At 36.8% G+C, this 24,361-nt stretch overlaps 1 protein-coding gene across 1 annotated transcript in view; it reads right to left on the bottom strand.

The window, feature by feature from the left end:
- LOC150075295 (uncharacterized) overlaps positions 1 to 24,361 on the bottom strand; it is a 75,390-nt gene that overhangs the window by 16,492 nt on the left and 34,537 nt on the right. The window contains exons 5-8 of the mRNA XM_090388313.1: positions 16,204 to 16,335; positions 15,900 to 16,101; positions 1,764 to 1,943; positions 687 to 929 (exon numbers count right to left, since the gene is read on the bottom strand). Of these exons, the coding sequence (XP_090244439.1) occupies positions 687 to 929; positions 1,764 to 1,943; positions 15,900 to 16,101; positions 16,204 to 16,335 (757 nt within the window). The remainder of the gene's footprint in view (positions 1 to 686; positions 930 to 1,763; positions 1,944 to 15,899; positions 16,102 to 16,203; positions 16,336 to 24,361) is intronic.

The raw sequence follows: 24,361 nt of genomic DNA, 5'->3' as shown, positions 1-24,361 counted from the left end.
GTCCCCAAGTGCATTGCTATTATTCAAATTTATGAGGATAAAAGTTTCAAACTAGACACTGGAATCCCAATAATCTGCCATTTTGACTACTATATAATCACTTATGAATGGAAAAGTTGCACATAAAGAAAAATTTTACCATTCATAAGCACTTTATTTTAACAAATTATTTCTCAATATGTTTATTATCTCTCAATATGACAGCCAAAGAGTGCATTTTATTGCAGGAATAAAGTAAACAAGACAAATTATTCTAAAGAGGAAAAAATAATTAATTTAATGAAAGCAGGAAGAGAGACCATACATTATTTCTTCCTGGCACTATTCTTCAGGGATAAAAGCTCTAAAGACAGAAAGGGTTAAATTACATTACTGAAAAACAAATTCAAAATAAATTCAGCTAGTTGTGCCTGAAACTGTCACACTAGATACAGTAAATAGTTCACTGTTTTCACAATACCAATAAGCCACTGTAAAGGAAACCATAGTGAAGATTTTCAATGTACAATGCATTTTTGTATTTTCATTAAATCATTTAATTTAATTAAATAATTTGAATTAATTATTTCATTAAGTCAATTACATATAGTCTATCTACTCAAGAAAGAATAAGTCAAGTTATCATATTTTATATACAAATTGATTGCTGTTATTGAGTAATAGACTTATTCTTCTTGAATACGTACCCAAACTTCCTTCATCTGTCACAGTTGTAGTAGGATCTACTAAGCACTCCTCTGGTCCATCTACAATGCCATGTGTTGTACGTTTGTGCATTGCGAGGGTAGATGTTTGTCTATAATTTTTACCACATAAATTACAGAGGTATGGTTTTGAATGAGTATGAACAACATGATGTTTATATAGACTGGAATACTCTGTAAATCTTTTCCCACAACCTTGGTAGCTACACACATAGGGCTTTTCCCCTGAAAAATTTATGGAATAATACGTAATTTAAAATAATAATAAAAATTTGTAGACAATATCAACTTATTATTTAAAAGTTTAAGAAAGAAAATTATGATGTAGCATAATTAAAATATAAAGATAAGAACAAATGTTTATATTATTCATGCATCATTATGCCTTAATTATACAAACAATTATATATGAAAATGATATCTCTAAAGTATATGCAAATTTACAAATTAAATTACAAATATAAAGTATATACAGCAAAGGATATCCCTAAAGTATATGCAAATTTTTGAATGAGGGAAAAAAGTGGTGATATACACAAGCAAGCAGAATGCAACAAATCCTCCCATCAAGAAAGAATAAAACTATGCAGATTGAATGTTAGTATGTTTATAAAATATTACCTGCATATACTGTTACAACACTTTAATTAGGTTATTAGTATTGACCACACATGGTGAAAGAAAACCAGGTTTTTGCCACACCAGGCTAAGAAAAAGAAATAGTATCCATAAGTTTCCCTCTCCTCCTGTAGACACCAATCCAGTTGGCTTTCACACTTCTCTAAGATGTCAGCCTCAACTACTCATGGAGGCAACTTATTCCAATTGATAAACCACTTGTTGGCTAAAGGAAAATTTCCTATAAAAAACATGTAACTCCTCCCTCTCAGCTGTGTCTCTAGTTCTAACATCATATTATACCATGAAAATTTCACAATTATTTATTTTACTCTTCTCTCTCAGATTTATATAAACTTCAATCAAAAACATTCCATGGTGCCTAGCTAACCTTATTTTAGGTATTACATATCTATATAATCACATTTACTTGACACTTACCTGTATGTATCCGTATATGATTTTTGTAATTTGTTGCACTAGCAAATGCTCTTCCGCAACCATCTTCTTTACAAGTATAAGGCCTTTCTCCTGTATGAGTACGAATATGAACTTTACGTATATTAGAAGTTGTAAATGCTCGGTCACACCCTTCAAATGGACATTTAAATGGACGCTCACCTGTAATATTTGAAGAATTTCACATTTTTGTGAAATGTACAAAAACAAGAAATATTAGTAATATGCTATGAAAACAGCAACTAGTGAGATGGTAGTTAAATTTAATTTAATAAAATGTTTGATTTAGATATACACATTTATCCTAAACAGCAAATGCAGAAATCAAAAATAAATTTTGCAAGCAACATGAAGAGGACAATGGATCTAAAAGCAATTGAACATAAAACAATAAAAGCATTTAAAATACTGATAAAAATAAAGTGATGAAATATCAGTTAAAGGAACCCATATTTTTAAATCACTTTTCAAAATGAGAAAGCAAAAAAACTGAGTGTGAAATAATGAAGTTATAAATTAGGGTATAAACACACAAAAAGTAGGCTGACCAGCTATTGTCAGCACTGAAAATCTACCTTAACCTGCTTAATGACTATGGAAACACAGAAAAGCATAATAGTCTGAAAATGCCAGTCTTTATATGTGAACTGAAGGGAATGTTACATGACATCCCTTCAGTTCAGATTTTTCAGATGACAAATTAATCAGAGATTTTTTTTTAATATGAATAGAAATAGAATTGATGTATATCCTAAAATTCAAATAGACAAAAATTGCGAATATCATCATATTTTATGAAGGCTGATTTTTTAAATATATTATTATAATAAACAGAACTTTTTAAATATATATTTTAAAAAAGGCTGGACCTAAATTAACAAAAATGTGAACTAATTGGCATAAAAGCAACCAATGCTACCAGAGGAAAGACTTGTTACTTTGAAGTAACAAATATTTTTTGTTGTCTACATTTCTCTACTGCCTTCCTATTTGAGTGGTTTTTTTTTTGGTTTTTTTTGTCCCACATTAGACTTATATAAATCTTGGAAATTAAAGAATCATCAATTTTATGATTAAAAATTAATGCTGGCACCAGCAAGCTTAAACTAAAAATCATTCCAGTAAGCAGGCAGATGGATGTGACCAGCACTGACAAATTATGATAAGTTTTTACTGTGTGCATTCACATTAAATTATCTGTGAAATTTAAGCTTTCAGCTTCCTACTGGCATTGTTGTTGGAAAACCGACAGCCTGCTTTTTCTACCCTAAGATATAAGGAAGCCAAAAGTTAACTGAGAATTACCTTCAATACCAGTGGTTTATAAATAAGTAAGAGATAAAACAGAGAAATGGATTTAAGAGGATTTGATGGTGCTGCAACTATATTGGGATACCAATGGAAATACTTGAAACAATGGGAAATGTAGGGATAAGAGAATTAACAAAAATATATACAGATATCTAAAATGGAAAAATGGCCAGAGGATTTTATAACCACTATTATGAATCCGATAGAAAAAAAATTAAATCAATCAAATGTAAGGATTGCAAATATGTATATCCTTCTATCTTTGTAGTTCCTGTTTGATGGAACTACAAAGATGGAAAGATATAGATATAATTTTAAACAGATGCTCTTCAAGGAAAGAACTCATTAGATTCATTACAAGTGGCTTGCTGATATGATACCTGACAATGTGATTCCTGATGCATCATATGTCTTTTGCCATAAAATAAGTTGTGATAACTACAGGCCTTGATATGTTTTTTTCAAATATAAGGATTTCAGAACCATGTTAGATATCATATTCAGCAAAGATGATGAGAATAACAAACAGAAGGGTGAAGAAAATTGGAAAGAAAGAATATGGGTTCCAGAAAGGGAGATGCAATAGAGATAATGGGAATTTTGATGAAAAGAAATACATTAAATGCCTATTATACCTTTTATAAGGGCACAGCTCTAAAAAAACACTATAAGCAGGAATGCATTATAAGTGGGGACCACTTTTTCTCTGATATTTTTCATATTTAATCAATACATTTTGGTAGATAACATTGATTTTTCAATTTTTAGCAGTGATTATGAAGCAATGATCTATATGCCGGTTGAAAACCTGCACACATGATACAAGAAAGCAAGCTTATACAGCATCAACAAAAAAAAAAAGTCGTATTTCACACTGATCCATTCGTTCCAAATGTTCGTCTACTTCTGCCTTCAATTTATTTAAGCTATCAACTTCCACAACAACATATGGAAGCTTGTTCCAGCAATCAACTACACGCTGGCTAAAGACAAACTTCCACACATCTATTCTACAACTGTCTTCCCTCAGTTTGAATCTATACCCCCCCCCCTCAGGTTTGTAACCTGAGCAAGAGGAAGAATCCCATCAGCATTGAGCCTGCTCAATCCATTCAAGGACTAATACACCTCGCAGGTGCCTGGTCTCCAGAAGCTGCAATTTGCAGAACTTAATCCTTTCTTCATGACCACCCCTTTGTTTCCTTCACCAGTCTTGTTGCCCTTCTCTATTCTCGTTCTAGCAACTCTACATCCTTCCTAAAATGATGCTTCCAGACCTGTACACAGTACAGGTCTGGAAGCATCATTTTAGTTTATCAGTTTAGTTTAGTTTTAGTCTAGTTTATCAAGGTGTGGCCTGACCATTGCCTTTTACAAGGGGACAATCATCTCCTTATCCCTACTTGAAAAATTCCTGTTTATCATTGACAAAACCCCATGACCTGCTTTGGGAGCCTGTCTGTACTGCTCAGAAAACTTCATATCTGACTGCACAATTATCCCCATGTCTCTTTCATTCTCCACTACCCTGAGTTGGAACCCAGTTGGAACATTTCTCTGGGGTTACTGCTACCCATATGCAGTACTTTGCATTTGTCAATGTTAAACTTCAGTTGCCACTTCTCAGCCCATCTACCCAACTTTTCCAGATCCTGTTGCAGAAGCATACTGTCGTTACTGTTATTAACAACCTTGCCAACCTTTGTATCATCTGCAAACTTGGACATAAAGCCCAATATACCTTCATCAATATCACTGATAAATATACAAACCAAAAATGAGCCCAACACCGAACCCTGAGGGACACCACTAATAACATTAGTTCACAAAGAGCAGTATCCACTCATTACCATTCTCTGTCTTCTCCCACTCAACCATCCTTTTATCCATTGTAGCAACTTGCGCTTAATGCCGCAATTCTCCAATTTGTACAGTAGTCTTCCATGTGCAATAGTATCAAAAGATTTTTTGAAATCCAAGTATATGATATCAAAGTTATTTTTTGCATCTAGTTCCTTTGTCACCACATCATAGTATCCAATGAAACTGGTAACACAAGACTTCCCCTTGACAAACCCATGCTGTGGCTGAATTATTACTGCTGTCTTGTCTAGATGATCCTGCAATGCTTCTTTAACCAATGACTCCATTATTTTCCCTGGAACAGAAGTCAAACTAACAGGTCTGTAATTACTTGTGTCACCCTTTGATCCCCTTTGTAACTGGAGATACATTTACACATCTCCAGTCCATGGGGACTTCCCCCGAGTCCAAGGATGCTCTCATAATTATGGCTAAGGGTTTGCTTAGTTCCTTTGTTGCCTCCTTTAATATAACTGGATAGATTCCATCCACCCCGGGTGCCTTTCTTATGTTTAACTTCAACAATTTCTCCTCCACTTTGCTCTCAGTTATTACAAAATCATTTAACTCCCTGTTAGAGTTTGATAAACATTTGGCCCTCTCCTGCTTGAATAATTTCTAATATGTGAATGTAGATGCAAAATACTCATTTAGTTCAGCAGCTATCTGAGAATGATCATCTAAAGTCAAACCGGTAATATCAAATGGACCAATCTGATTCATCCCCTTCCTTTTAGAGTTTATATAAGTAAAGAAGCCTTTGTTGTTTTTCTTTGCATCCTTTGCCAATGATTTTTCAAATCTGCCTTCACTAGCTTAACCTCCTTTGTGACTTGATTACAGACTAGCTTGTATCTACCATAGGCTTCTGTGTCTATTGACAATTCATGTGCATCCTATGCATTTTTCTTCTCTGCCACAAGTTACCCCAGGGGCTCACATCTGGTGAGTATGGGCTTGGCACACCCAGGGTCCTGAGCTGGATATCATCATTCTTTTCTTTCTTGGTGATTCCCTTCTATTTCAGACTCTCTCTCTCTGTCTCACTCACAGAGGGTAACTTGGGAATTTTGTTTTGGCTAGTGCAGCATAAGCCTCAGGCTTCCTTGCACCATATGGCTAATAATAATCTCTCCTTGCACTCAGCAAGAGACTACAAAGAGAGCTCCCAGAGGAAAATAAACAACCAAATCTTCGATGAGGACCAAAGCGCCTTCTACAGGAAACTGGGTGGCAGGAAACGGACAACCCAAGAAGAAGATCAAGGAGTTCTGGGGAAATATCTGGAGCAGTGAAGTAAGACATAACAGCAGAGCACCCTGGATAGAAGTAGAACAGAAGAAAACCAAGGACATACAAGAGATGAGAGAGTGGGAGATTCGAGAAGAAGTAAAACAGTCGATCAGGAACACCCACAACTGGCGAACCCCAGGAATTGATAACATCCACAACTACTGGTACAAGAAGCTCACCTGCACACACACAAGCACCTAGCAGAGCAGTTCACTCAAATGATAAGGTACCCACAAGTTACCCCAGGGGCTCACATCTGGTGAGTATGGGCTTGGCACACCCAGTGTCCTGAGCTAGTGCAGCATAAGCCTCAAGGCTTCCTTGCACCATCAGGATGGAATTTGGTCTAGACAAATGCAAGACACTGCACCAGGGAAAATTAGTTGGTCGAAACTACCAGCTGCTAACTGGTAAAAAGATCGAAGTTATGATCGGCGACAATCCTGAAGTTTCTCACCGAAGGAGTCGCATATCTGAAACCCAAAGACGAAGATACAATCACCTGCCTCCGAACGATGAACAAGATCCTGACCAGCTGCATAACCAAGAAGATATTAGACCACTTAGAGAGTCAGAACATATTGGCCGAACAGCAGAAAGGATGCAAGCAGAGGAGCAAAGGATGCAAGTAGCAATTAACCATAGATGCCGCAGTTATGGAGCAAGCCTACAAGAAGCACCGCAACCTATACACAGCCTACATCGATTAGCACAAGGCCTTCAACTCCGTACCTCATAGCTGGATAATAGAGACCCTGAAAATCTACAAGGTCAATCTGATAGTGACAAACATCCTAGGAGCAACAATGGCGAAATGGAGTACCACCATTAAGGTCGAGAACATCACAACCAGGCCAATCCCCATTAGAAGAGGAATCTTTCAAGGAAATGCTCTGAGCCCACTGTGGTTCAGTCTAGCACTCAACCCGCTATCCACCATGCTTAATGGCAGCAAGTATGGATATAATCTCAAAGAAGGAAGAAAGAACCTGTACACCCTCACCCACCTGATGTACACAGATGACATCAAGCTCTATGCAGCAATCAAGAAGCAACTCCACAACTACTCCGGATCACCGAAGAATACAGCAAGGACATCAGGATGGAATTTGATCTAGACAAATGCAAGACACTGCACCAGGGAAAATTAGTTGGTTGAAACTACCAGCTGCTAACTGGTAAAGAGATCGAAGCAATGACAGAAGGAGAGAGACCTACAAATACCTAGGGATGATGCAGGCTCAGCAGTTAGAGCACAAGGAAATAAAGAAGTGCCTGACTGAAAAATATCATCAGAGACTCAGAAGCTTGCTGAAAGCAAAGTTGAACGGAGGGAACACAGTTAAAGCCATAAACACCCATGCACTCCAGTACTAACATACACCTACAGGGTCATAGATTGGACTAACACTGAGCTAGAAGATATCATGTGAAAGACAAGGACAATGATGACCAAGAGCCGCCAACACCACCCGAGATCTGCCGTGGAGAGACTGACAATTGCCTGGGAAGAAGGGGCCTAATAGACCTCACTGAGCAACAGAAGACAGCGATAGTTAACTTGAAGGATTACTTCCTGAAACACACAGCAGCACTCCACCAGGCCATAAGGAAGATAGATAAGTGGTATACCCCACTCAACCTAAGCAAGGAACCCCCACCCACCCAGACAGCACAAGAAACGAAGTTAGAAAGATGGGCAAAGAAGACACTCCATGGCAGACACTATAATGACCTCCATCAAGATCATATCGATAACACTGCTTCCAATGCATGGCTCACAGGCGGGACGTTCTTCCCCGAGACTGAAGGATTCATGCTGGCCATCCAAGACCAGGTAATCAACATCAGAAACTATAGAAAATACATCGCAAAGGAGCCTGGAATGTCAGATGACACATGTCGACGATGCCACCTAGCCTCAAAAATGATCCATCGCTGCAGGTTGCAAGGTGATCACCCAGACTGAGTACACTCATAGACACAAGACCAGGTAGCCAGGATAATACATCAGAAGCTAGTGAGGAAATACCAGTCGATCGAAGAAAGTGTACTGTACTACAAGTACGAACCCCAGGCAGTACTAGAGACCCGAACCCACAAGCTGTACTGGGACCGTGCCATAATAACAGATAAGACCATCCCGCACAACAGACCGGACATAACCCTTGTGGACAAGATGGAAAAGGCTACCTACCTGATTGACATAGCAGTGCCCAACACTAGCAATGTCCAGAAAACCCATGAGAAAAAAATTAGGAAGCACACGAACCTGAGACATGAAGTCAAGGAGATGTGGCATATGCAAGAAGTATCGACCATCCCGATCATCATGTCAACCACCGGTATGGTGCCAAAGACTCTACATAGCAGCCTAGCAGCAACAGGTTTCCCAGAGAACACCTACAAGGAACTCCAGAAAATCGCAAGCCTGAACACCTATAGGATAGTCAGAGATTTCCTCGACCAACAGTAACACCAAACATTACAACCACCCTGTACTTGGTAGCTGTTGTTGTTGTTGTTGTTATTTGGTTTTTAGGAGCATTAGCAACTAAGGCCATATTGCTCCGGGATATGCGGTGGTCATTCCCTGACCTTTCCGCATCCTCTGTATTTGGTGGTGACGGGCTCGAACCCTGGTCTAGTCAAGAAGTGTGTGCTATGCACTGCTGCTCCTTCTCACCTGGCTACGGAGGCGCCTGTGTACTTGGTAGCAGTACCCATCACGGAGAAATAATATAAGAGCAACAATAATAATAATAAGTCTCATTAGTTCATCTGACATCCATTTGGGCCTAAACCTAGAGCAGTATTTCTTAGTTGGAACAAAAAGCCTAGTAGCTTCCAAAATTACTTCCTTGAATGCTTCCCATTTAGAATTTGCTGTGGGTAACATCATCAGTTGGTCCCACTGTATATAACCTAAAAAATCTTTGAGACCACTGTAGTCACCTTTACAAAAGCAAAAACCCTTCCCTTTACCCCTGATGGTAGTTACATCTTTAAGTAAATCCCACATCAGCACACTGATCAGTGCCTCCTAGTGGTTCCTTTATCTGTAAATTCTTAATGCATGAATAATTGCTGCTGATAATCAGATCAAGAGTGTTAATTTCCCTCTTGTTACCTCTCTAACATGCTTCTGTAGAAAACAATCATCCAATAAATCCACAATAGCTTTGCTAGTGTGCGAGTGACCAATCCACAAGTTCCAGTCTATATCTGGAAAGTTAAAATCCCCCCAGGCACCTCCGTAGCCAGGTGGGAAGGAGCAGCAGTGCGCAGCACACGCTTCTTGATTAGACCGGGGTTCGAGCCCGTCACCACCAAATACGGAGGATGCGGAAAGTTCAAGGAATAACCACCGCATATCCCGGAGCAATATGGCCTTAGTTGCTAATGCTCCTAAAAACCAAAAACCAACATTAAAATCCCCCATTATAAGACACTGATTTACTTGCCCACTCCATTTCTCTGTATAACTATTCATTGTACTCATCAGAGTCATTAGGCCTATAACAAACTCCTCTCATTTTTACTTTCCCAATGCTAACATCAAACCAAACTGACTCAACATAGCACTTTCCATCTAAGTCAACTGGATGCACTTCCTTAAAGTTTACGTGATTCTTAACTAACAGCATAACCACTCCTGCTTTCCTATCCTGTCTATCCTTTCTGTACACATTGTACTGCCCAAAATCCAATTCTGCATCCCTTATATCTGAGTGACACCACGTCTCTGATATCCCAACAATATCTGCCTTGGATGTGTTAACCAGCACAAAAACTGTTTTTAGTGCTTTTATTACTATTATATTTTATTATTATTTTAACTTCCATATTTTAATTGTCATTTCATTTTTTAACTGTCATATTTATTGCAAATACATCTGTTTTTACCAGTTTTATCTAATTCATGTATTTTAGTTTGCTGTAAAAAACTTACAATTTCTGGTTGGTGTGAAGTATAATTTTTCAACATGAATTTTCCCAACCTCGTAGGCCTGTTTGAAGACATTGAATTATATTTGTGTCAAAGGATTATGTTGAGAATGAGTGTAGGTAACAGTAGTCAGGAAATTAGAGCTGCAATGGCTAAAATAACATTTTAGAAGAGGAAGCAGATATTTGCATGAAGAATAGAAATTGAATTAAGTAGTTATTATATGTTTTGAATGAGCATCATGATTTATGGGTCTGAGAGGTGGGGACTAAAGGAGGATATTAAAAAAATTGAAGTTTTAGAAATGTGGATGGGGAGAAAGTTTGAAATGGGCAGAGGGGTTGTCCATCTGTCCATGAAATGGACAGATTTAAAAAAAAAAAAAAAAAAGTTTCTATACTGGAAAAGAAAGAAAAACTGGATTGGATATGTATTGAGGGGAAGGGTTAGTTAAAAGATGTAACTGAAGGGAAAGTGATGGGCAAGAGACCAAGAGGAACAATGAGAAGAACTGGAATATTCAATGATTTAACAGAGGCTTGTGGGGGTTCAGGGGAAAAGAGGTGGGGGAAGAGAGAGAGAGAGATGTGATTGAGTTTTGACTGTCATGGATCTGCTATGCATCAGAGAACCTATGATGATGAGACAAAAATGGCATTACAATCCTACAAAAAAGTTAAAAGAATTTGTTCATCACTTCACTGAAATTTTTCAAGGGATACACTTACATTGCAAGTGCATCAATTATGACCGTACTGAAGACATTTTATCATGATAACATGCAGCATTTTAACAAAAAAAAAAAAAGAATCCATTGCTTTTTATATAATTTAAAAAACTAACACTATAATCATTTTCTGTAGGATGTTCAAACAAAAATGCTCTCTTCATAAGAGGTATAACATTAATTTGTATGCAGGAAATAATAAAACCTTTAATAAAATCCTAAAAAGAATTCTCTAGTTTCATTTTAGTCCCTAGTTCTAAATTCAATGCATAATAATCAGTACAGGTAAATTTCATCACAAATAAGATGGTTGGTAGGGGGTTTACTTGTCATATTAACCACTTTGGTCTAGTGCACTAGACCATAATACATATGGTCTAGTGCACTAGACCTGAAATGTAAAACTAGAATAACTGACACTAGACTACCAGTTGAGTACCACCAAACTCAAGACTATAGATAATGAAAAGTACCACCAAACTCAAGACTATAGATAATGAAAATGTCATAGCAACCTGTCAACACTGACAGACTGCTATGACATTGCAGTTAAGCTATGAACAGTGCATATTGCAGTTTTATTACAGTTAACTTATTAACAGTGGATATGCATACCAGGTACCTAGCAGTAACTAGTGAGTTGAGTTTGGAAATTTTGTAGATTTTTATATGCGTTTTGACTTTTAAGCAAATTTTGAAATCAAAATATGGCATTATGGGTCTCTACACCTTAGTTTTTACATTTTAGTCAATCATTAATATATCATAAATGATTGACTAAGGTGTTTATTTTCTTTTTTCTTTTTTTTTTTTTTTTTTGTGACAGGAAGAGGTTAAGGAGTCACTTTCCCTCCTCTCGTGAGTTATTCTGAGTTTTTCAAGCCCACACACACACACACACACACACACACACACACACACACACACACACACACACACACACACACACACACACACACACACACTTGTATATACATAATGCACGATCAAGATCACATCTAGTATATGTGATCTTGACTTCCATCACATAAGTTTTCTTTGCCCAATGGCAAAGAAAACCTAAAATGGAAAAAACAGCAATACATGCAGCAAGCTAACATGTAGATTTATTTATTTTACAGTGAATATTATGTCATCCCTCGTATATCTTATGTCATTAAGACTAGGAAGGCATACTTAAAGGTTAACTGCATTCAATGTCCAGTTCATATAGGGTGAGGGTATACATACACAATGCAAACAACACGACCCACTGGCAGTTTCGTAAACTCATATATACAAGGTGTCTGAAAAATTTTTGGACTGATTTTTTTAAACAATACTACTAGCACCATACACTGTTGAAAGTATTCATTATAAAGTCTGAACTGGTTCTGTGCCAAGTTTCATCAGTGTACACAAAGGCATGCTACTAAAAAGCTGTGTTTAAATTGCAGTAAAATCATGTTGTTGTGGATTCAAGGCCTGAGCAAAGAGTGCCAGTAAAAATTTGTTTTAAAAGCCAGAAAAAGTGCAACTGACACATTTGCAATGGTGAGTGCAGTTTACGGACATGAAGTGCTATTATGTTCCAACGTTTTTCGCTGGTATGGGCAGATTTTCTGAAGGGCAGAAGACATTCAAGAAAATGCGTAAAAGTGATTGCCCATCCCAGCCTTGGACAGACTCAACCACTGAAAATTTCAGCAGGTGTTAATGGAAAATTGTCACCTGTCCCTCCAAATGACAGCAGACCAATTTCACATCAGCAAGGATACAATGCTTTTGACTGTTGTAGAAGATTTGATAAAAAGGAAAGCGTGCTCACACTTTGTACAGAGGGAGGAACAAGTTGCTGCATGTCGAAATTTCATTGACATGGCAGCTGGTGATAAAGACTTTTTAAAAAAATTCATAACTGGTGATGAATCCTGATTCTTTGCATATGAGCCCAAAACAAAAAGACAATCAGCTGCACGGGTTGTAGAAAATTTGCCAAGGCTGAAGGAAACCCGGTTCCTAAAGTCTCAACCCAAAACAATGTTGGTGATTTTTTTTTTTTTTGATTGGGAAGTTGTGCACAAAGAATAATTTGTACCAGAAGGACAGACAGTCAACTCTGAATTTTACAGATGGACAGACTGCTGAAAAGAATTTTCCATGTTAGGCCAGACACAGCTGAGTTAGGTGAGTGGTTTTTGCTTCATGACAATGCACCTTCACACAAAGTGACCATCGTCAAGCAGTTTCTCATACGGAAAGGCATTACAGTGTTTTGCCATCCCTTGTATTCACTGGATTCAGCACCTTCTGATTATTTTCTATTCCCTAAAGTGAAATCCCACCTGAAGGGGTGCCATTTTGACAGCATTTTAGAGATCCAAACCAGCATGATGAGGGAGTTAAATAGGGCCACAAGATCAGTTCCGTAGAGCCATTCAGAAGCTGTACAACCTTGTAAAGAGGTATATTGAGTTATGAGGGAAGTACTTCGAAGATTAAATGGTAATAAATTTTTTTCTTTGAGATTGATTTTTTATGAATGTAGTCCTAAAACTTTTCTGACACACCTGGTAAGATATTAGCAATATTGCTAATATCACCCTATTCAATGTGTTTTTTTGTGAACAGAATAGTCTGAGTAGTAAAGTAAAGGAAAATAAATAAATAAAAAATGAAATGATCTCATATAACCTACAACAGGTTAAAAGGTTGATTGTCAGAGGTTGGTATTGTTAAATTAATAACAACAGTGTACTAAGGTACTGATAAAAATGGAAACACATATGATATACAAACATAGATATTTACTATGGATATGGGGTTGCAGTAGTATTGGTGAAGTATGAATCCTTCCAATTAAAATGGGAATGTAGAATGCATCCCTGTCAACATTTATTTTACTTAAGCTTAAAAACACCCTTAATATAATGTGTTGGCTGTATAATCAGATGATATCACTACTGAAGAAAGAAGAGCAGACTTACCTTTATATTTGAACTGTTCTTCCTTTCTTCATTCTTTTCTGAATATTTTTAAACCTGAAATTTATATTGTATATTTTTTTACTTTAAGGTTAATATTAATGTTGATTTGTTTGCATATGTTTTGTTGGCTAGGTAATGCTACTAAATGTCACTTTTGGCGAGTTATATGATCACTGGCCTCTGTTGGTAGTGATGCATTTTAAAAGGAAATGATATAAGGCAAAAATATATACTGTTTGTGAAAAGAGAGGGAAGCAAAACAACTAGACTGTTTTTTGAATTAATTAATGTTCTGAAACTTCATTATGAGTTAAATGAAAGTAAAGGCCTGTAATTTTATTAGTTTAGTATTTGGCATATATATTATTGTGTGCAGAAACCACATATGATATTTTGACACTCTTTTTTGCAGAAAGAAGTTTATGTAAAACTATTGTTATAAACTGAATTTTTAAAAGTGAAAGGGTTGTACATGTTTTAATAAATCCTTATATTAATTTATTTGCTTCTAAGAGGAACTGGTGTTTAAATCTAATGATCTTTTCTCTAACAGCAAGAATTGTGGCACCATTTACTTTAAGTTACTTCTTCAGGAAGAAAAGTGAACACCATTCTGGAATTCTGGCCATCTCACAAATTAACTTAGTAATAAACCGCAGTATGTATGTTTTTGTTTATACTATCAACTCAAACTCAATTTGTGTTTCCATTCTTCTCGAGGAGTAATGGATAGGAAGGCTTCTGCATCCGACTTAGATTAGACAAGGAACCCAAACTTAACAAATTTTAGTTGAATCTTATGAATACCAAATTGCAGTTTGGAGGCACAAATGACCTTTTAATATGACAAGTACATATTAAAAGTACAGCAATTAGCAGTAAACTTCATTAGCTTTATATTAATGCTCACTATGGAGATTAGTGCCACTCTGCTCTCGCAAGATTTGCAAGCAGCTCTTTTTACAAGACCCATTCTAAAATTACACTTCTCAGCCTTTACCCTCCCTATTGGTAACCTAATATTTTTAATCAACAGCTTGCAATATATATATTAAGGGCTACAGAAAGTTACTGTAATGAAGCTGGCATAACATCAGAGCTGTCACTTAGTAAACAGGCTAGTTGTCAGGTGATAACTTCACTCCTTAGTTCATAATGATTATAATGTTGATCATTTTAATATAGTGAAAGCTACAAAGCCTATGAAATAAATTAAGTTCTATCTTTTCCTTTATGTATTTTGTAACCAGCAAGATTTCCATTGCCATGAGTAAACACTATGGTCTTAATACTCGAGATTTCAAAAAATAACCACGTAGCCATCAAATATTGCTTTTACTGTTGTAAATGTGTACTGGTTATCTATATTATGCCTTTCAAATGGTTTGGCATGACATACATACGGCCTCCGTAGCCGAGTGGTCAGGAGCGGGAGTGCAGTAGCACACGCTCTTTGAGTAGACCAGGGTTCAAGACCCTGACTGCTGGACTAATCTAGCGGTCGATCTGCCAACCCGCACTGGACCAGCGTGGCAGATTATTGTCCATTTCCCTCAGCATGAATTGTTGAGGAGGCTTCCATCCTACAGTGGGTTGATAATGGCTGCACTTTTTTTTTACATCTCTTTTAGTGTTGTTTGCTGAATTTGATTAAAATGTATCAGTTTTGAGAAAAAGAAAGATTTCTGCAATATCCTGTGTGTCCTGTAATACACACTACAAATATCTTGGGCAATTTAAGCTCTTGAGAAATTTTTCCAGTATTAAGATCATAGCATTTAGCTGTGACAGCTAAAATTCTGTTGGCCACAAAATACACAGGAAGATAACATAGTCTAAAATTTAATAAATATTAGATTGTTTTATCATATGACAGGAACTGAGAATAAAGGCTCTGAAGAACACTTGCCATATACATATGCTAAGACTCCCCTTATATATATACATTATACAGTAATTTCCATTTCATATTGGATTTAAGCAGATGTTTTATATTTCAAACTTCATACCAGTATGTGTTCTGACATGTTTCTGTAGATCTCCTGATGTTTTAAAAGCTTTATTACAGGTCTCTTCTGGACATTTATATGGAGTTTCTCCTGTGTGAACCCTTGTATGACTTTTGAGCCCATATCCAGTAGCAAATGCTTTTCCACAGCCAGGAGCATTACATTTAAATGGCCTGTCTCCTGTGTGAGATCGTTCATGAACCTAATGAAAGTTTAAATGAGAAATGTTTAAATTTTCCACTTCTTATTGCTTTCTATTTAATTTAAAAAAATCAGCAATAAAGGAGAAATTAAGCATACATACCTTTAGATGGTGTTGTGTTGTGTACAGACGACCACATCCTTCATATGGACAGCGAAAAGCTTTAGCTCCCATTGCTAATGCCCTTGGACTACTAACTTGACTAGAGGGTGGAGATCGCAGGATTCCTAAAGTCTTCAAAACAAATATAAATGGGCTATACTGATCATAATAATTACAGAAAAACAATGAAAATTTCTATTTAAAAATTAAGTAGAAAGAGAAAATAGAACATTTGAGGAATGCCAAATTTGATGCTATTGCCACTATGAATTTATACTGCAATATCCACATGTAAGCATATCATTTCCTGAGAAGCACACCAAGAAAGTGGCATCAGCCTGCAGGCTACCTCAATGTTTGAATCAGTTAAATACAGTCAGTCCTCGTATAACATGTGTCTACACAAATTCGATCACACACGATTTATAAATAGGGGAACGATATCGTATATAACACGAACCGAATTCGCTTATGCACAATTCGCCTTTGTGTTTACAAGAAATGGCAGTCGGACCGGAATCACCCCAACTGAACGCAACACGATAGGAATGAAGAGAAGATTCTGAAAATGTATTTATGTTTTTTTATATCAGTGAAGGGGAAACGCATTTCACCATAATAATAAAATTCCAGCTATCGATATTATCACAAATGCAATTAGATCAAGTTTACTACCAGTTTATAACAGATTCCACTAGCAGGAACGCAACTGGAAATTGTTTTTATTGTTTTATGGTAGTAACCCCCAGAAATGTGCTTTAGTAAAATGTGACCTAGTGAGATGTTAATAGAGTTGTCTCTGCCTTTACGGTGTTGTTTATTCAGTTGCTACACGTGCACAGCTTTGTTTATGTGTATCAAGTGTGCCTCCTCATTTTGTAATTGTGCTTTATTCCCTAAAAATGAGTAAAATACTTAAAAGGTGTGAAAAGGAAGTGTCCTGGTGAAGACACTACAGATTCAGGGAGAAAAAGAAAAGCAATACTGATAAACAGAGGCGGACTGGATCAAAAATTCTTACCCGGGAAAATTTGTAGTGGCCTCATACTAGCGTTTATGGCCAAAATCACACCGGCCTCCGGCCCACCGTGGTTTCCTTGGTAAGGCTTATGGCCAGTCTGCCTCTGTTGATAAAGAAAAAATATGAAATTGTGAAATGCTTTGAGCGAAATGAAAGACCATGTGATATTGCACGTGCTAGAGGCCTAAATGAGGCAATGCTGAGAATTACAAAGAATGCAGAGAAAATAAAAACAACTTTTATAGCAGGAACAACTCAAAGTGCAATTAAAATCAATTAGATTAAGACGTAAAGAATTGGAAGAGATGGAACGACTGTTATCTGTTTGGATAGAAAATCAAACAAAAAAAAAAGTTTGCTTATGATAGAAGCAAAACCATTAGTAATATTTTATTACGTAATAGTCGTAATAAAATACTTACATATTTTATCACGATAATTTATTGTGTTTGGTAATGTTTTGATTTTTCCCATAGGGCCTGTTGTTTATATTGCACAATTTTGCATTGCATGAGGGTTTCTAGGAACACAACTATCGTGCTATACGAGGACTGACTGTACCATGTTGATAAGCACAATTTCCTTTTCTACTTACAGCAACCTTTACAGTATCATCTAACACCACATAGCTAACCAATTAAAAAAAAATGAATATATCCATAATTTTGAGAATCTTTGCAAGAACTTGACAGCAAAATGTTCCATCCCATTCTTCAAACAGGCCTCTGAGGTTGGGTATATTCATACTGTAGTTTTTAGTGTTTTGCACCAACCTTGCGTAGAAATAAAAATAAAAACACCAAGGAAACTGAACTTTTGATAACTGTGTTTATAATAAATTACAATAACCTGTATTTACAATAAATTTAACTTTACAATAAACTATACATATGAATTATTAAAATCTGCTACATTACAATCAATAAAATGCATTAAAATATACTAGATTAAAAGCGATAAAAATCGTAGCTTTCAAAGGCTCCAGCCTTCTTCTTCAGCGGTGTTTTCTTGTTCTGCAGTACATCTTTAAATATCAGTAGGTTAATGGTACTCCTCACGTGTTTTCATTCACACGTGTTCCGTTCTCTTGCGTTGTGGAACCGGAAGTGGCTCGAGCGGAAGTCATACGGAACCGTTCATCCCTTCTGAGGATAGTGGTCTCAAAGATGGGATGAATCCGCGTACCTCTATCTCTATTAATGTTAATTGTAGAACAAATCCGCAAACTCTCGAGCCTCTTACGGTCCCAGAACTTATGCGCCCGATCGGTGATGATAGCATCGTCCGGGGAGATCTGGTATTGCTTCTCCCAAAAATGCTCGGCCACGGCGGACTTGCCATATTCCGCATTTCTTATTGCCTTAGTGTGTTCCCCCAGACGATCTTTAAGACGGCGTTTTGTTTCCCCTACATAACATTCCCCACAATCCGGGCATCTAATGCTATATACGACCCCACTTGTGTTCTCTTTTTGAATGGGGTCTTTAACCTGAGACACGATTGTGTGCAGCCTCCGCCCTGGAAGCTGCACACAACGTGTCTGGTACTTTCTTAGTATTCTAGCTGAAAACACGTGAGGAGTACCATTAACCTACTAATATTTAAAGATGTACTGCAGAACAAGAAAACACCGCTGAAGAAGAAGGCTGGAGCCTTTGAAAGCTACGATTTTTATCGCTTTTAATCTAGTATATTTTAATGCATTTTATTGATTGTAATGTAGCAGATTTTAATAATTCATATGTATAGTTTATTGTAAAGTTAAATTTATTGTAAATACAGGTTATTGTAATTTATTATAAACACAGTTATCAAAAGTTCAGTTTCCTTGGTGTTTTTATTTTTATTTCTACGCAAGGTTGGTGCAAAACACTAAAAACTACAGTATGTTCCATCCCATGTTCCCCAGAATATTTTCTAAATCTGAGTAGTAAATTGTACACAGCAGACCAGCTCTCTCTCTCTCTCTTTTTTCAGGAAACCTAAATTCTCACTACTTGACAGAAATCCTCCGATTGAAGTGTTAGCATGCAGCTGCTCATACACACCTAACTACCCAATCTCAGAAACATACAATAATAAATTTGACAGATAAAAGATCATAGCATTCAACTACGTTGCCTACACTGACAAGATCCTGAACACATTAAGTAATGACCAGTTCTGCACAAAAAAAAAAAAAAAAACATTATCAATAGATGCCTACTCTCCAGCACAAAAAAAAAATTAAAATAAAATAAATAAATAAAATTTCAAACGATACCATCTAACAGTGGAGCCAGAATCATAAAATCCTTAGCCAAAGAGATTACATGGTTGATCATAAAACAGACACCCACTTACCGAAATTCTATGGGTTTCTGCAAATCCATAAACCAAGATCCCATTTTGGTTCATCATCTGTTTATCAGGTTCCTGACCTACGAATTGCCAATGCCATCTCTTCACTTCAATCTACGTTGCATAGTCCCAATAAAGGTAAGCTACTGCAAGAATATCTATAAAAATTAGACAGATAGGCTGTGAAATAGCAGTTGAAGTTTAACATTGAAAAATGCAAAGGTATGCACATGGGTAACAGTAATTCCAGATTAACATACCTACTCTGTGGTACTACACTCAGAGCAGTGGAAAATGAAAAAGACCTGGGGGTAATTGTGCAGTCAGATATGAAGTTCTTTGAGCACTGCAGACAGGCTGCCAGGACAGTTTGTGGGGTTTTGTCAATGATATATACAAGAATTTTGCTAACAGGAATAAGGAAGCAATTAACTCATTGTACAAGGTGATGATTGGGCCACAACTTAAGTACTGTATACAGTTCTGGACACCTTATTTTAAGAAAGATGTGGATTTGTTGGAACAAATGCAGAGAAGGGCAAACAAGATTAGTGGAGGTAACAAAAGGGTGGTCTTGCCAAGAAAGGCTTCACTTCTGCAAATTGCAGTGTCTGGAGACTAGGCACTAGTGAGGTGATCTGATTGTGGTGTTCAAGGCTTTAAATGGATTGAGCAAGCTCCATGCTGATGGCATTCTTCTTCTTGCTGAGACTACACACGTGAGGGGGCACAAATTCAAACTAAGGAAGCATGGTTGCAGGAGATGTACAGAATTTTACATTCAGCTAGCAGGTGGTTGATTTGATTTGTGGAACAAACTTCAATCTGTTGTTCTGGAAGTGGGTAGTTTGAATAATTTCTAGATGTTGGAGGAATGTGAAAAATTGGAATATTATTGGAGGAATGTGAGAAATTTTTTTTTTTTTTTTTTGTTGATCCTTTAAGCTTGTTTTTTTGCATAATTTTGTAGCATTAGCATTAGTTGAGGCATATGATGCAAGAAAGCAAACTTATAGAGCATCAGACAAAAAAAAAAAAAAAAAAACCCTCCCACTTCACCCATCCAGTCACTCCAAATGTTTGTCAAGTTTAGCCTTAAATTTATTTAAGCTATCAACTTCCACAACAACAGATGGAAGTCTGTTCCAGCAATCAACTACCCGCTGGCTAAAGGCAAACTTCTGTACATCTATTCTACAACTGTCTTTCCTCAATTTGAATCTATGCCCTCTCAGGTTCTTAATCTCAGCAAGTGGAAGTATCCATTCAGCATTTAACTCCTTTGTTCCTCTCACCAATCTTGTTGCCCTTCTCTGTACTCATTCTAGCAACTCTACATCCTTCCTAAAATGAGGCCTCCACACCTTTATACAGTACTCAAGGTGTGGCCTGACCATTACCTTATACAAAGGTATAATGACCTCCTTGACTCTGCTAGCAAAATCATTGACAAAACTCCATGATTTGCTCTGGCAACCCATCTGCACTGTTCAGAGAACTTCATATCTGATTGCACAATTACACCCAGGTCTTTTTCATTCTCTACCTCCCTGAGTGTAGTACCACACATTTGGTACATTTCTCTTAGGTTACTGCTACCCATATGCAGTACTTTGCATTTGGCAATATTAAACTTCAGTTTTCACTTCTCAGACCATCTACCTAACTTTTCTAGATGCTGTTGTAGTAGCATAGTCTTTATTATCGCTATCAACCCTGCCAACCTTTGTATCATCCACAAACTTCGACATTAAGCCTGATATATTTTCATCAACATCACTGATAAATATTGAAAACAACAATGGCCCAACACCAAACCTGGAGGGGGGACTCCACTAATAACATTAGTCTCTTCATTGAGTGGGAGAATACAGAGAGCGGTAATCAATGGACATTAGTCGAGCAGTATTTCTTAATTGGTGTGAAAAGTTTAGTAGTTTCCAAGATTAATTCCATGAAGGCCCCCCATTTAGAATTCACTGTTTTTAACATCATCATACTGTATAGAATTGAAAAACTGTCTGAGACCACTGTAGTCACCTTTACAAAAACAAAAACCCTTTCCTTTACCTTTGATGGCAGTTACATCTTTAAGCAAATCCCACATCAGTAGACTGTTTTCACTGTCACCTAGTGGTTCCTTTATCTGCAAATTCCTAATGCACGAGTCATCACTGCTGATAATCAGATCAAGAGTATTATCCCCTCTGGTTGCCCCTCAAACATGTTGCTGTAGAAAACAATCCTCTAGGGCGCCTCCGTAGCCAGGTGGGAAGGAGCGCAGTGCGTAGCACACGCTTCTTGATTAGACCGGGGTTCGAGCCCATCACCACCAAATACGAAGGATGCGGAAAAGTCAGGGAATGACCACCGCATATTCCCGGAGCAATATGGCCTTAGTTGCTAATGCTCCTAAAAAAAAAAACCAAATAACAAAAAAATAATAACAAAACAATCCTCCAATAAATCCACAAAATTCTTGCTAGCGTGCCAGTGACCAACCCACAAGTTTTAGTCAATATCTGAAAAGTTAAAATCCCCCATTACAAAACATTCTGAGTTACTAGCCCACTATTTCTCTGCACAATTATTCGTTGTACTCATCAGTCATTAGACCTGTAACACACTTCTACTCTCATTTTCCCTTTCCCAGTGTTTATGTTACACCAAACTAACTCAACATTGCACTGTCCACCCATGTGAACTAGATGCACTTCCTTAGATTTTGTTTCTTAACTAACAGCATAACCCCTCCTCCTTTTCTGTCCTGTCTATCCTTTCTGTACATATTGTACTCCCCAAATTCCAATTCTGCACTGCTTATATCTGTGTGACACCATGTCTCTGATATCCCAACAATATCTGTCTTTGATGTCTTGATTAGCACTCCAAATTTATTTACTATACTTCTAGCATTGGTGTACATGCACCTGTTCTTACTCTTAGTTACCCGAACACAGCCCACTTGGTCCATGATGACTCCCAGCAGCTCTTGAATTCCCCAGAAACTTGCTCTCTAGGCTGCTGCTCATTACAATAGGAGCAGTTTGTTATTACTAATGCTAATGCCATGCTTATCCATTTCAGTTTTGCTTATACTGCACTACCAGCAATCACAGTCCTACTTCACATGGCTTTCTTTTACTGCAGAAACACAGTGCCAGATCTATTGATGTTAACAGCATAAAAAATGAAAATAGAGAATTTATGCATTGCCTCATTGTAATTACACAACTGTTCTACATTCCAGAGAGTCAACTAACAGTTGGCTACAATTACATACTTTTTTTGTCAACATCACAAAGCATACTGCAAGACATGCAAGAATCCCAAAGTATATCTAGATCTGCCCCCACTGGTGAAGCTTACTGGAAAACATTTAATATATATCCAGATATATTAGTCTTTACCAGTGCCAAGACTCGCTCATCCCCGGCCTTAATAGGGGCAGACTGATTTACAGATTTTTAACCAAAACAACAATAGCATTTACTTCAGTGAAATCGCCAAATAAAAAAAATAAAAAATTCTTGTTTATACTCCGGCACAACCACCAGGTCTGTGGGGTTTACGATAAATCATCAATACACATGTTAATCATATTTAGCAGTCACGGGCTTGAGCCCCGGTCCACTCAAAGAGCGCATGCTATTGCACTCAGAAGCCTAAATGCTGACTACCTGGGCCACTACTGGATTGCAAATTGGGAGAAATCAGTGGGTTACCGACAGCTCACCAGCACCCTGGTGGTATAAACATAAGTGGTCATACCACCAGATCTTTCACATCATAATTTAGTTAATATGAGGGAGCAACTTCTTCTGCAGGGAATCATGCATTTACACTGATTACATCATAGTTAATGTAATTGACTGGATATTAATTATTTGTGCATTAAGCCACATTTTAATGTTATGTGAAAGGCATATGTAGAATATTCTAGATCACTAAATCAGAATTTAAGTGGAGTTAAAGTTACTGACACTTAACTCCACTTAAAATTTTACCTTAAAATTGTGAGATTTATTGGATACAGGTAATTTCTATTACACTTAATGACTAATAAGTAAATGAAGTAGGCTGTGTGCTTAACCACCAACAACCTTGCTCTAACAATCACAACAACATTTCAAACTTTGGAGTTTGCTATCACCTTAAAAAAAAAAAAAACTTAAAAAAACACCCTTTGTCTTGTGTCCTGCAAAGCTAGTAGTTACGTTGGGGTCCTACGTTAGACTGACACCTAGGACACCACAATAACTACTAGCCACACAAGTCACAACAGATTCTTTTTAAGTCTTCATAACAAAATCCGAAACTGAGTTTGAAACAATGTCATTGTTAGAGCAAGAATACCAGAGTGGCTGAATAAAAAAAGCCACTTTGACAATCGTTACTCATTAGTCATTAGGTGTAATAAAAAATTGCTCAGTATCCAATAAATTTCACAAGTTTAAGTGAAACCATGGAGTTAAGTATCAATTACAATTTTATTGTAATTGATACTTAACTCCATGGTTTCATAAAATTACAAAAGGTTAAGTATCAATTACAATTTTATTGTAATTGATACTTAACTTTTTGTAATTTTATTTTAGTGATCTGAGCTGTATTTTTTTAATTTGTATGATTTCTATATGTAAAACTGCATTGTATATGATATATTTTATAAACTGTATTTTTCTTAAGTTTAACAATTATAATTGCAATTAATTACAATCAAACTGCATTTAATTGCAACAAATTTTTTATTAATATTAAATTAGGACCTTAAATTAAATTGCACTATGAGAGCTA

The sequence above is a fragment of the Mastigoproctus giganteus genome, chromosome 14 (assembly GCF_048544385.1).
Source record: "Mastigoproctus giganteus isolate SK-2022 chromosome 14, ASM4854438v1, whole genome shotgun sequence".
NCBI classification, from domain to species: Eukaryota; Metazoa; Arthropoda; class Arachnida; order Uropygi; family Thelyphonidae; genus Mastigoproctus; species Mastigoproctus giganteus.
Note: the sequence above shows the minus strand (reverse complement) of the source record. Positions and strands in the feature narration are given on the sequence as shown.